Consider the following 15,654-nt stretch of genomic DNA (forward strand, 5'->3'; position numbering starts at 1 on the left):
TGCCCTGGCATTTTAGGGGCCCAAAACCACGAGGAGTAGTCTGGAAACCAAATGCCTCAAAATGACTGTTCAGGGGTATTTGCATCTGCAAATTTTGATGACAGGTGGTCTATGAGGGGCCGAATTTTGTGGAACCGGTCATAAGCAGGGTGACTTCTTAGATGACAGGTTGTATTTGCACTGAAGTGCAGGAATGTTCTCAAATCGTGACCTGGACATGGCAATAAGTCGTTCCAGCAGTGATCAGAAAAAAAAATTCTGTCACTGCGGTGGGGCAGGTGAGGGTTTGGCCGGGTGATCAGAAGCCCGCAGGGGGCATATTAGGGCCTGATCTGATGGGTAGCAGTGACAGGTTCTAGGGAGGATATGAGGGTGTGGGGGGGGGTGTTCAGGAGCCCCCAGGGGGCAGTTTAGGACCAAATCTAAAAAATAGCATTGAGATAGTGACAGGGAGTGATTAATGGGTGATTAGGGGGGTGATTGGGTGCAAACAGGTGTCTGAGGGGTGGGCAGGGGGGGTCTGATGGGTGCAGTGGGCGATCAGGGGGCAGGATCAGTGTGCTTGGGTACTTACTAGGAGGGCTGCAACCTGCCCTGGTGGTCCCTCAATCACTGGGACCACCAGGGCCGGAGGCAGCCTGTATAATACGCTTTGTATACATTACAAAGTGTATTATCCGCTTTACATGCGGCAGATCGGGGGTTAACAACCCGCCGCCGCTGCTAATTGGCTGGCGGGTTGACGTCGCGGGTGGGCACATCCAGCGTGCAATCCCCGGCCAGCTAGTCCGCAACGAGCCGCCGCCGATCGGCGTATTGCAGTCGTTGCGGGCTCCACTTTGCCGCCGCCCCTACCGCCGCCCCTAGGTAGGGGCGGTCGGCAAGTGGTTAAAATCACAATGCAGTAAAATATATATATATATATAGATATATATATATATATATATATATATATAGATATAGATATATCGAGATATCGAGATATATATATATATATATATATAGATATATCGATATATATATATATATATATATAGATAGATAGATAGATAGATAGGTAGATAGATCTATAGATAGATAGATCTATAGATAGATAGATCTATAGATAGATAGATCTATAGATAGATCTATATATATATAGATAGATCTATATATATATATATAGATAGATCTATATATATATATATATAGATAGATCTATATATATATATAGATAGATCTATATATATATATATATATATATATATAGATAGATCTATATATATATATATATAGATAGATCTATATATATATATAGATAGATCTATATATATATATATATAGATCTATTTATATATAGATAGATCTATATATATATATATATATATATATATATATATATATATATATATATATATATATATATATATGTATATGTATAGATATAGATATATAGATATATCTATATATAGGTGGTTGGGAGGGGATCAAGGGATACATGGGGGGGGGGAGTGCTGGATAAAAAAAAGTTTATTTTTACACTAAAATCGCACAGCCTGTCACGGCTGCAGGCTGTGCGTCTCTCCCTGTCACACAAGATCCACAGTGACAGGGAGAGGGAGGCGGAGAGGGAGGCGGAACGGCAACTATGTTGCCTTTCGGAGGGTGATCGCTGTGATTGGCTCACAGCGATCACACGGCAGGGAGCCAATCAGTGACGGCTCCTGCCGATACCCGGAAGCCTTAGCTGTCATAAGACAGCTAAGTGCAGCCGGTTCGGTGCGCGCGATCGCGGCGGGGAGCGGCGGCGCCGGTGATAGAGATCTACGCCCTGCCAGCCAGGAGCCCATCAAAACAGGGCGTAGATCTCTATCACCTCGGTCCTTAAGTGGTTAAATCAATAGCAACCAGTACTCCCAAGTCCTTCTCCAAGTTTGACATTCCCAGCTGTTTCCCATATAGTTTATATAGTGGCACTAGTGGTATAGTGGCACTAGTGGTATAGTGGTACTCCCAGCATTCAAAAGAACTCCCAGCATTCAACTTTTTGGCACTATTTGGCACTAGGGCCAGTGCTCCTAAAGTATGTGATAATTCCAAAACATAACAGCAGAAAAAGTTTTGAATGCAGGATTAGCATATTTATCACTTAATACACTCAGACCAGTTGCTGTTGAAATTTGATTTTTATGGTGACAATACCGCTTTAAGCCCCATACACACGCTCAACAGTGGTATTTTATGCAGCACAATTATCAAACAACTTTTGTCGTGAAACAAGTTAAAAACAACCAAAAAAAGTTGTTTGCTATTGTTCACACAACTGATAAGACTGATAAGCCGTCAATCCAACTGTTGGATTGACATCTTATCAGTCTTTGTCAGTTGTGTGAACAATAGCAAGCAACCTTTTTTTTTTGGTTGTTTCAACTTGTTTCACAACAAAAGTTGTTTTATAATTGTGCTACATAAAAGACCGCTGTTGAGCCTGTGTATGGGGCTTCAGACAGTTCTCAATCCATTTACACACATGTTCCTGTAATTCCTGTATCCTCAGCATCTCCACCAGGCAGTTATGATTAGCAGTGCAGAAAGTTTTTGCAAATCTCAAGTATATTATGTCTATTTCTTTCCCAATGTCTTAATTTGCACTCAGCACTTCATAAAAGTAAAACATGTTGGTCAGACAAGATCAATCTTCAGTTGTATTAAAATCTCAGTCTGTGACGGCACCCAAGTCAGACACGGCGGGAATCAGGTGCCGAGATGACCTGATCCGGTTTTGATACATGTAAAATTGAATCTAATGTCCACTTAGAACACAGTGCTTTTAGTTAAACATGTATTTCCATGGCTTTTCACTCCCCAGAATTTTCCTTAAAATTCCTGCATGTGAGAATACTTTGATACGTTGATAAAATAGGACCAGGTCTTGTTGCTGTGCTTAGTCTTGCAATTGTGCAAGTTTTATTACAGTGAAATGTCTTTAGACAGCTTTTTCTTCTGGATTTATTTTATTTTAATCTGTATGATATTTTGTTGATCATAAGCACCAGTTTGATATAATAGTTTGCTCTTGCACTGGACCATATGCCTGCATAATTCTTAAATAGGTGCAAGTGTATCTGGAGGAGTTAATGTTATTTTAAAGGTAAATACTGATCAAATATTTATATGATTTTTTTTTTTTTTTTCTTTTAAATGCACATATTGAATCAGCTGCAGTTTACAGGATTTGTTCACTGTAATGTACAGTAGAAAATGGTACCTAGAATGAAGTGTGGTAAACGTACCAGTGATCAGAGTATAACTATATTAACTACCCAAAGTTTGCTCTGAATGTTAAATGAACCTCTGCTACTTCTCATGATTTGTATGTGGTAATTATCTGTGATTGACAGCTTAGCAAAGAGAGTTTGCAAAATAGAGAAAACTTTTGCAGCTGGTAACTTTTGATGGACAAAATAATTTCAAAAGGTGTAAATTATAAATGCCGCTACTATTCAGTGACTGGTCTAATGAAACTTCATGGAGTTTTCTGACATTAGAATTGCTTTTATTACGTAGCTCAATAATTAAACTGGAAACATGTTTATTAATAAAATGCAGTAGAAGTTTTCAGATAAAATCAAAATCTAAAGTAATCATATTTGATATTAAAATGAGAAAAGTTTATCACGCATAGTTCATCATAATTACTGCCTGTCGAGGTGAGTATAGACAGTCAGCAGAGCTCAGGCTGATTGGTAGAGGAGAAATATGTAGTGCTTTAGAGCATTTTTTGCATAACCTATATTGCTTTATCTATTTAAACTGCAGGTCCCTGTGATTCAGAATGCAGCAATGTGGGATGTGATGGCCCTGGGCCACATCACTGCAATGACTGTCTACATTATTATTATAAAGCAAAGAACAACACACGGTAAAACTCTATTCTTCCATAAGTCATTTAGATTAATAAGGCTATCACCGATGCTATTATCAAACTGTGTGGTGAAGGATTCTGTGGGGAAATGATGTCTTAGCACTGAGAACAGTTCCATCTTCACCTCCTTGTGAACTGATTATTCTTTGCCTGATAATGTTTTGTTTGGGTTTCCTTTTTTTTTTTTATAAAGATTTATTCATCATTGTCCTGAGTTCTTGTTAAAGCAAACCTGAAGTGAAAACAAATGTTTTAGATAAATGTTTTTCTTAAAGAAAAAAATGTATTCTTAAAGAAGCACTGTAGTGACATATAGCAGAATGCAGTAAATCATTCAGGATATCCATGTTTAAGGGAGTTTTCCTGGTTTCAGCATCACAAACACTTCCTATTTCTATGTATTACTGTATGTTGAATGCAGAAATCTCCCCCCACTGGCCTCAATTCATTAAGCTTTATCAAACACTTTATCAAACGTTTGATAATTTACCTTATGGGTAAAATCTAATTTTGAATATTGAACATTTTATCGATAAAATATTTGATAAATATATAACACCTTAGTGAATTCAAAATTCGATTTTACTCATGAGGTAAATTATCAAATATTTGATAAAGTGTTTGATAAAGTTTAGTGATTTGAGGCCACTGTCTGGACCAAAAAGTGGACCAATAGGGAGCCCCAGCAGGAGCTTTAAAGATGCTTTGCCGGGGCTCAGAGATAATTACAGTGACGGGACGAGGGTCTGCGGATGTTTGGAGGCTGCAGGTAAATTTCTCGAGGATGCCTACCTCAGCTGCGAGGGGCTTTGGCCTTGCATGGATGGACCGTCAGGGAGTACTGCAAAAGTCGTACGGCAAAGTTGTGCGTTGTCATGTTTAGATCTGCTTTTTGCAGGTATGAAAAATGTAACAGGATAGGATGTAAAGAACTAGTTGGGCAATATATTGCCCAAGCGAGTTCTTAAATTTAACTGCATTAGGCGATACTCCCATCACCTTATTTAAGAACTCGCCAACACTTATCACTGGCGAGTTTGGTAATTGGAAATGGCCTATAATGTTACACTTACAGGGCTGTTTTTTATGTACAGTAGCAGTTACCAAACAAACAAATAGTGACCTGTTGAAGCTTTCATTACCATCCTGCAGTGCAGTGCAGCTTGGCCAGAAATTTAGTAGTGAGCTTTCACTTGAGACTGACCCCTTGTTAAGCAGTGGTTTATTAACCTCCCTGGCGGTAAGCCCGTGCTCAGCGGTTTCTAATAGACCCACAACAAAATTAAAAACAGCGCTCACACTAATTGATATGATACTATAATTACAATTACCAGTGACTTATCTATTAACATCCACTAGGTATCAGTGTGCCACCTGTTGCTATGAAAACATACTACAACACACATAAGTCCTTCAACAAACAATATTAGAAGTGGTAATACAGTCCATGGACTAAAACAATTCTATTTCAAATCATTGATGAGGCTTGCGCTTCTGTTCAGAAATGAGTAAATTTCCACAAGAGTTCAACATAGATTATTCAGCAGCGCTTCCTTATGTTATTCCTCCACCAGATATCAATCACCCATCAGGAGTGCGACTCACCTATTTTATATGCTACGATCACAGCAGCATATACACTTGTGGGGCATTAAATAGGTTCCCCTCACCTTCCACGACACATCTCAGACCAAATGGATATGGATAGCAGCGATATATCAAACTTTGAGTTCATACAACGTCTCACACCTTAAAACAGGAAGCAAAAGCTCCTCATTGCGCAGTATAGTTAAAAGTTTAAAATACTTTATTTAAAATTGCACTCACATGGTATTTGCAGTATGTCAGCTTTTGGAATTGTTACAGCGGGTTCCACCCCGCGCGGTCTCCCGGGCTGACCGCCGCGTTGATTCACCCTTGCTGCACGGTATCACCGGCTGTACTGCCCTTGTTCCTGCGTGTCCACTGCGTCGGCAAAACTCCTCCCTACCAGTTTCGTCATAAGGTATGACTCATTCAGGGGATGGAGTTTGCCGATTCAGTGCTGTGTTTAAATAAACAGGCTCCTCCCCCCGGTGTTTTTCTCTCCATACGCCGCCTATGTCCCCATCCAAGGAAGCGGCCATATTGGAGCCCAGGAGGCTGCGCAGAGTTACATACAGTATTCTCTTAACATCCACTCTGTCCTTACTTAATTACTTTTAACGTATCAACCTATCCAGACCCTAGTTGCATGTGCAACACCCCATTAATCCTACATAAGATTAATCTTTTATTTAGAGATTATCGACAACCCCTACCACTTAAACCCAACCACCATTGCTAAAACAGTATTAAAGGTATATACCCCCAAAATGCATCTATGTATTAGGCACTGCGATAACGCATCCCAGGTCTAGCTTACACATCCCTTCATGCGAGCAAGTACATGTTAGAAGTATATCTATGGTAGATCCAACATGCATGCATAGATAGTTATCACAGATTGCAGCATCTTATTGCAAACATCAGTTATTCACATTAACCATTATCTATGAAGCAGTTTATGTCCACCTCTATATTCATGCCTTTCGGGGACATTGTCTCCATTTTAAATATCCATTGGGTCTCCTTCCTAGAGAGTATCCTGATTTTATTTCCCCCCCTCCATGGGATGTTAACTTTCTCTATGGCACAAAAACCTAGATTTAATGGGTCACATGCATGCTTTCTCCTGAAATGTTCAGAGACACTATGCCCTCTTACTGCATTTTTTATATTATTTATATGTTCATGTACTCTTTCTGTCAGCTTCCTTTTTGTTCTGCCTATATATTGCATGCCACACGGGCACCACAATAAGTAGACTACCCCCTTAGTATGGCAGGTGATACACTGCCTTATCCTAAACTCATTGCCATTATGGAAAGATTTTATCTTCTCAGTTTTCAAGGCTTTGGCCTCCCTGCATGCAAAGCATCCCCTACATGGATGAAACCCAGGCACCTGCCAAAATGTGGACTCTTGGGTGTCAGGGGGGTTAACACATGATGGGACCATCAAATTCTTCAGGTTTGGAGCCTTCCTGTATATGAAGGTGGGTTTCTCAGGTAATATTTTCACCAGGGTTCTATCCTCTAGTAATATTCCCCAATTCTTTTCAAAAGCTTTTTCCAGTTCTTTTCTTTGATAGTTATACCCAGTGATGAAAGGCAGCCTATCCAGGGTCGCCATTCCCTCATCCTTATCTCTATTTCGTAAATATCTCTCCCTTTCTGTTCTACCCACCTGCATCATGGTTCTGCATAAGTCATCCCCATGGTACCCTTTTTCCTCAAACCGTTCTATTAATATCTGAGATTGTTCCACATAATCCTCCAGTTTAGTACAGTTCCTCCTCATCCTCACCATTTGACCCTTAGGAACCCCCCTTAGCCAATTAGGGTGGTGTTCACTATTGGTCGGTATGTAGCAGTTACGATCTGTTTCTTTAAAGTGACTCTTAGTAATGAGTTTATCCCCATTTTTAATAATTTTAAGGTCCAAATAATTAATTTCCACCGTGCTACTCTCCATATTTAATTGTATGTTCCATGTGTTGTTATTAATAGTTTCAAAAAAACCCAGTAGTTTGTCCTGTCCTCCCTCCCATAGGAGGAACAGGTCATCTATATACCTTAGCCAGTTGCTAAACACAACCCCTTTGTATTGGTATATAATGCCCTCTTCCCATCTAGACATGAATAGGTTTGCCAGGGCCGGGGCAAACCCCGCGCCCATGGCACACCCCCTTATCTGCAAATAATAACACCCTTTGTGCCAAAAATAGTTCCTTTTCAGTGCGAATTCCAAAACTTTTATCAAAAACTCAACCTGTTCCCCTGGCATCCCATCTTCCTTCCTCATATAGTGGTCTACTGCTTCAAGGGCCAGTTGGTGAGGAATGTTGGTGTAGAGGGAGGACACGTCCGCCACAACAAGGACCGTCCCCTCCCCCACCACCATACCCTCCACCTTCCCCAACATGTCCTTAGTGTCCTTTATCACACATGGCAATTTATACACCAAAGGTTGCAAGAAATGATTGAGATACTCACCCAACCTGTGCGTTACGGAACCAATGGCGCTAATTATTGGACGTCCAGGGGGGTTGTCCCTATTTTTATGCACTTTCGGAACTTGGTATATGATAGGGACCCGGGGTGCTGAAGGTATCAAGTACATGAACTCACTGTCATTCACAATCCCCCTATCTAGTCCCTCTTTCATAAGGACTCTAAGTTCCCCCATATATGCGTTTGTGGGATTCCCTTTCAATGTTAAGTAAGTCTGGGGGTCATTCACAAGTCTATCTAATTCCTCCCCATATTGTTGCTGGTTAAGCACTACCACCCCTCCCCCCTTGTCAGCTGGCCTGATCACTAGGTTTTTCTTTTCCAAGATGTCTCTTGCTGTTCTTTGTTCAAAGTTACGCTTACCCTCAGGTATGTTTCTGATCTCTTTTTCCATGATCTTTTTAAAGGTATCAATGGGGTTACTGTTTACTTGAGGGTTGAAAGTGGAAGCATTCCTCAAATTCGTATGTTGATAGGGGCTAATAGGGTTGACTCTACCATTGGGGCCCTCCTTCTGTGCAAAATATTTCTTAATATTGAGTTTTCTCACATATTTCTGTAAATCAACGTAAGTGTCAAACTTGTTCATAGCATGTTTAGGGGCATATTTCAGTCCTTTGTCCAGTAACGCTAACTCCTTTCTGTCTAGCTGGACCCCACTGAGATTGTATATCCCCTTACCTTTTAGAACCTTCTTCTCTTGTAGTTTCCTACCTCCCCGTACTCCTCTTCTGCTCCTCTCTTTTTGTCTCTGATTGGAGTTTCGTCCCCTTCCCCCCGCCGCCCCCTCCCCAATGTAGTCCCTCCTCCTCCATTCCTGTGGTGACTTGTTGTCCTTCCATACCGCTTCTAAAAAAGGCCGGTATAGCTGCTCATTTCTAATGGGGTCGTATCTATTATGTGTTGGGATGTTATAACATGGTTGCTGAGGTGGTCCATGCGTGGGTACACAGTATCGGGGCTGTTGCGGTGGCCCATACCTTGGTCCCTGGTATTGGTTATATTCTCTATTAGGCCTATAATATGGCGGTGTTCTAGGTCTTCTCGGGGTGTAGTTATTAAATCTGGGTCCATTCCCATAACCCCTTCTAGGGTAATACTGCTGAGGTGTCCTTGGTGGTATGTATCTATTTGTTGGTCTCTCTTCAGTGTTATCTTGTGGTTCCTGTATCGTAACCTCTTTTGCTTTTTTACTCTGACATCTATATGCTATCCTTTTTGTAAAGGCCTCACTGTCCTTTTCAAACCTGAATTTCCTATCCTCTATCAGGCCCTTTTCGGAATAGGTAAGAAATTCACAGAGTTTTTGTGAGCACTTTTTATATTCATCTTTTCCCTTAAAGGGTTCACGTTTTTGTTTAATTTCATCTATTTCTTTCCCCAATCGTTCAAGTCAACTGGTTTTTCTTTTAATGCTAAGTTTGACAAAAATCAGACCACATTGTACCAAGTGCTCCTCCCATTCTCTGTCATTTTCCTCACTTTCCTCACCATCATCTGGTAAAATATCCCATCTATATTTTTTAGGTACACATCCCTTAGATGCATATTTATTCAATCTCAATTGAGAAGGACAGTGAGGCCTTTACAAAAAGGATAGCATATAGATGTCAGAGTAAAAAAGCAAAAGAGGTTACGATACAGGAACCACAAGATAACACTGAAGAGAGACCAACAAATAGATACATACCACCAAGGACACCTCAGCAGTATTACCCTAGAAGGGGTTATGGGAATGGACCCAGATTTAATAACTACACCCCGAGAAGACCTAGAACACCGCCATATTATAGGCCTAATAGAGAATATAACCAATACCAGGGACCAAGGTATGGGCCACCGCAACAGCCCCGATACTGTGTACCCACGCATGGACCACCTCAGCAACCATGTTATAACATCCCAACACATAATAGATACGACCCCATTAGAAATGAGCAGCTATACCGGCCTTTTTTAGAAGCGGTATGGAAGGACAACAAGTCACCACAGGAATGGAGGAGGAGGGACTACATTGGGGAGGGGGCGGCGGGGGGAAGGGGACGAAACTCCAATCAGAGACAAAAAGAGAGGAGCAGAAGAGGAGTACGGGGAGGTAGGAAACTACAAGAGAAGAAGGTTCTAAAAGGTAAGGGGATATACAATCTCAGTGGGGTCCAGCTAGACAGAAAGGAGTTAGCGTTACTGGACAAAGGACTGAAATATGCCCCTAAACATGCTATGAACAAGTTTGACACTTACGTTGATTTACAGAAATATGTGAGAAAACTCAATATTAAGAAATATTTTGCACAGAAGGAGGGCCCCAATGGTAGAGTCAACCCTATTAGCCCCTATCAACATACGAATTTGAGGAATGCTTCCACTTTCAACCCTCAAGTAAACAGTAACCCCATTGATACCTTTAAAAAGATCATGGAAAAAGAGATCAGAAACATACCTGAGGGTAAGCGTAACTTTGAACAAAGAACAGCAAGAGACATCTTGGAAAAGAAAAACCTAGTGATCAGGCCAGCTGACAAGGGGGGAGGGGTGGTAGTGCTTAACCAGCAACAATATGGGGAGGAATTAGATAGACTTGTGAATGACCCCCAGACTTACTTAACATTGAAAGGGAATCCCACAAACGCATATATGGGGGAACTTAGAGTCCTTATGAAAGAGGGACTAGATAGGGGGATTGTGAATGACAGTGAGTTCATGTACTTGATACCTTCAGCACCCCGGGTCCCTATCATATACCAAGTTCCGAAAGTGCATAAAAATAGGGACAACCCCCCTGGACGTCCAATAATTAGCGCCATTGGTTCCGTAACGCACAGGTTGGGTGAGTATCTCAATCATTTCTTGCAACCTTTGGTGTATAAATTGCCATGTGTGATAAAGGACACTAAGGACATGTTGGGGAAGGTGGAGGGTATGGTGGTGGGGGAGGGGACGGTCCTTGTTGTGGCGGACGTGTCCTCCCTCTACACCAACATTCCTCACCAACTGGCCCTTGAAGCAGTAGACCACTATATGAGGAAGGAAGATGGGATGCCAGGGGAACAGGTTGAGTTTTTGATAAAAGTTTTGGAATTCGCACTGAAAAGGAACTATTTTTGGCACAAAGGGTGTTATTATTTGCAGATAAGGGGGTGTGCCATGGGCGCGGGGTTTGCCCCGGCCCTGGCAAACCTATTCATGTCTAGATGGGAAGAGGGCATTATATACCAATACAAAGGGGTTGTGTTTAGCAACTGGCTAAGGTATATAGATGACCTGTTCCTCCTATGGGAGGGAGGACAGGACAAACTACTGGGTTTTTTTGAAACTATTAATAACAACACATGGAACATACAATTAAATATGGAGAGTAGCACGGTGGAAATTAATTATTTGGACCTTAAAATTATTAAAAATGGGGATAAACTCATTACTAAGAGTCACTTTAAAGAAACAGATCGTAACTGCTACATACCGACCAATAGTGAACACCACCCTAATTGGCTAAGGGGGGTTCCTAAGGGTCAAATGGTGAGGATGAGGAGGAACTGTACTAAACTGGAGGATTATGTGGAACAATCTCAGATATTAATAGAACGGTTTGAGGAAAAAGGGTACCATGGGGATGACTTATGCAGAACCATGATGCAGGTGGGTAGAACAGAAAGGGAGAGATATTTACGAAATAGAGATAAGGATGAGGGAATGGCGACCCTGGATAGGCTGCCTTTCATCACTGGGTATAACTATCAAAGAAAAGAACTGGAAAAAGCTTTTGAAAAGAATTGGGGAATATTACTAGAGGATAGAACCCTGGTGAAAATATTACCTGAGAAACCCACCTTCATATACAGGAAGGCTCCAAACCTGAAGAATTTGATGGTCCCATCATGTGTTAACCCCCCTGACACCCAAGAGTCCACATTTTGGCAGGTGCCTGGGTTTCATCCATGTAGGGGATGCTTTGCATGCAGGGAGGCCAAAGCCTTGAAAACTGAGAAGATAAAATCTTTCCATAATGGCAATGAGTTTAGGATAAGGCAGTGTATCACCTGCCATACTAAGGGGGTAGTCTACTTATTGTGGTGCCCGTGTGGCATGCAATATATAGGCAGAACAAAAAGGAAGCTGACAGAAAGAGTACATGAACATATAAATAATATAAAAAATGCAGTAAGAGGGCATAGTGTCTCTGAACATTTCAGGAGAAAGCATGCATGTGACCCATTAAATCTAGGTTTTTGTGCCATAGAGAAAGTTAACATCCCATGGAGGGGGGGAAATAAAATCAGGATACTCTCTAGGAAGGAGACCCAATGGATATTTAAAATGGAGACAATGTCCCCGAAAGGCATGAATATAGAGGTGGACATAAACTGCTTCATAGATAATGGTTAATGTGAATAACTGATGTTTGCAATAAGATGCTGCAATCTGTGATAACTATCTATGCATGCATGTTGGATCTACCATAGATATACTTCTAACATGTACTTGCTCGCATGAAGGGATGTGTAAGCTAGACCTGGGATGCGTTATCGCAGTGCCTAATACATAGATGCATTTTGGGGGTATATACCTTTAATACTGTTTTAGCAATGGTGGTTGGGTTTAAGTGGTAGGGGTTGTCGATAATCTCTAAATAAAAGATTAATCTTATGTAGGATTAATGGGGTGTTGCACATGCAACTAGGGTCTGGATAGGTTGATACGTTAAAAGTAATTAAGTAAGGACAGAGTGGATGTTAAGAGAATACTGTATGTAACTCTGCGCAGCCTCCTGGGCTCCAATATGGCCGCTTCCTTGGATGGGGACATAGGCGGCGTATGGAGAGAAAAACACCGGGGGGAGGAGCCTGTTTATTTAAACACAGCACTGAATCGGCAAACTCCATCCCCTGAATGAGTCATACCTTATGACGAAACTGGTAGGGAGGAGTTTTGCCGACGCAGTGGACACGCAGGAACAAGGGCAGTACAGCCGGTGATACCGTGCAGCAAGGGTGAATCAACGCGGCGGTCAGCCCGGGAGACCGCGCGGGGTGGAACCCGCTGTAACAATTCCAAAAGCTGACATACTGCAAATACCATGTGAGTGCAATTTTAAATAAAGTATTTTAAACTTTTAACTGTACTGCGCAATGAGGAGCTTTTGCTTCCTGTTTTAAGGTGTGAGACGTTGTATGAACTCAAAGTTTGATATATCGCTGCTATCCATATCCATTTGGTCTGAGATGTGTCGTGGAAGGTGAGGGGAACCTATTTAATGCCCCACAAGTGTATATGCTGCTGTGATCGTAGCATATAAAATAGGTGAGTCGCACTCCTGATGGGTGATTGATATCTGGTGGAGGAATAACATAAGGAAGCGCTGCTGAATAATCTATGTTGGTTTCTAATAGACCGCCATGGAGGTTAAAGGGAAACCATAACCAAGAATTGAACTTCGTTCCAATCAGTAGCTTATACCCCCTTTGCCATGAGAAATCTTTTCCTTTTCTCAAACTGATCATCAGGGGGCTCTGTATGGCTGATTTTGTGGTAAAAACCCTCCCACAGTGTAATGCCAGTGCCCCACAGCTCTGAAGTCCCGACATCACACTGTGGGAGCCTTGTTGTATTGTGGGAAATAGCTGTTTCCAACTGCCAAAAAAGCAAGCAGCGTCTCTTTCCAGTGACATCGCCTGCCAGCAGTAAAAATGTCACCACGTGATAAATGTCAGAATGCAAATCAGGGAGAGGAAAGATTTTACAATGAGCAAACACTGACTACATCATTTATACATAATTATTGAAAAAATTAAGCTTTTTTTTACATTATTTTCACTGGGGTTCCTCTTTAAGCCTTGCAATGCAAATAAAGGAAATCCAGGCAAGTTGCAAGTAAGATTGGCATTATATGTATGAATGTTTATCTCATAATGTTGTATGTCACGTTAGGGTCACTTTAAGATGAAGTTTTAAGCCCCGTCTACACGGGGAGATGTTGAGATGTTGTGGCGATCCGGCGGCTCAATTAGCCGCCGGATCGCCTCTTCCGCGTCCCAGCGCGTGCCCGCCGTGTCCTCGCTCGCCGCGCGCGCGCTGCATTCGATTCCCCGCTCGTCCCGCCGGCGCCGCTTATCTTCTGCTCAATTCCCTGCCATTGTCCCCTCACGGGGAGCGAGCAGAGAATCGGCGGAAGCAATATCTGACCTGTCGGATCTTATCAATCGAGCCGCATCAGCGGCTCGATTGATAAGGAGCATCGCGGCCGCATCTACTCGTGTAGATGCGGCTTTACACTTCAGCACAGTACACTCTGATCTCACCTGATCCTACCACTGTGCTCTCCCCCCCCCCCACCCTTTGCTCTGGTCCTGCTGATAGTTGGGCTCCTCTTTTCTTCTCCTCCTGCAGCTTTGTATATAGCTGTGCACTGTGGCCACCTGCCACTATACAGCCCTGGGTCATCCATTCCGTGTGGCCTCTGTACTGGTCCTGTTACTGTGACATTAGCGGCATATATGCGGCGCACGTCATGTGTGACCCCATCGTATGTGCACAGCTGGTGTTACAGTAACAGCACCAATATGGAAGTACATAGGCCACATGGAATAAAGGAGCTGGGGCTGTATAGAGGCAGGCGACTGCAGTGTACAGCTATAGTCACAGCTGGAGGAGGAGAAGAGAAGGGGAGCCCTTCTATTAGCAGGATCGGAGCGAGAGGGTGCAGAAAATCAGCAGGACCGGAGCGAGAGGGGGCAGAAGTGCGGTAGCAGATTCAGGTAAGAGCTTCCCTGCACTCTCTGCACAACATTTTACCATATTTTCACCCTAGTTTTGGGTCTTAAATTTCATAAAATACAGTATATGTATGTAGGAATAATCCCTAACCTGTGTCCCTATCATTGATCTGTACCATCTGTATTGGCATTATATGTATGAATGTTTATCTCATAATGTTGTATGTCACGTTAGGGTCACTTTAAGATGAAGTTTTAAGCCCCGTCTACACGGGGAGATGTTGAGGAGATGTTGTGGCGATCCGGCGGCTCGATTAGCCGCCGGATCGCCTCTTCCGCGTCCCAGCGCGTGCCCGCCGCGTCCCCGCTCGCGCGCTGCATTCGATTCCCCGCTCGTCCCCGCCGGCGCCGCTTATCTTCTGCTCAATTCCCTGCCATTGTCCCCTCACGGGGAGCGAGCAGAGGATCGGCGGAAGCAATATCTGACCTGTCGGATCTTATCAATCGAGCCGCATCAGCGGCTTGATTCATAAGGAGCATCGCGGCCACATCTACGCGTGTAGATGCGGCTTTAGACCTCAAAAATGACATATTTAAAAATGTTTTTTTGTTTTGTTTTTTGTTGGTGCTGGCTCTGTGTAATTAAAGTGTATCTGACACAAGTACCCTAAAAGATGTTATACTTTCCTGGGGCTTTCTCCCGGTAATCTGGTTCAGTCACAGCAGTTGCATGCACAGCCCCTCCGCACATGCACAGGAGAGCCTGATTGGATGAGCCAGTTACCTATACCAGGTGAACGGATGCACTCAGGAGGATGGCGAGGGATGTATCAGTGCTCATGGGGCTGGAGGAAGCCCCAGGTAAGTATAAAATCTTTTTTTTTAATTTGCCCTTTTCAGGTTTCCTTTAAGGACCAGTTTACTTAATTTCACCACAGACAAGCGC

The 15,654-nt window shown here is 42.6% G+C and overlaps 1 protein-coding gene across 4 annotated transcripts in view; it reads left to right on the plus strand.

The window, feature by feature from the left end:
- The window catches only part of PCSK5 (proprotein convertase subtilisin/kexin type 5), a 639,880-nt gene that overhangs the window by 427,825 nt on the left and 196,401 nt on the right, over positions 1-15,654 (plus strand). For all 4 annotated transcript variants that reach the window (XM_068236619.1, XM_068236638.1, XM_068236648.1 and 1 more), the window contains exon 15: positions 3,799-3,901. In XM_068236619.1, the coding sequence (XP_068092720.1) occupies positions 3,799-3,901 (103 nt within the window). The remainder of the gene's footprint in view (positions 1-3,798; positions 3,902-15,654) is intronic.

This window comes from Hyperolius riggenbachi, chromosome 1, assembly GCF_040937935.1.
Source record: "Hyperolius riggenbachi isolate aHypRig1 chromosome 1, aHypRig1.pri, whole genome shotgun sequence".
NCBI classification, from domain to species: domain Eukaryota; kingdom Metazoa; phylum Chordata; class Amphibia; order Anura; family Hyperoliidae; genus Hyperolius; species Hyperolius riggenbachi.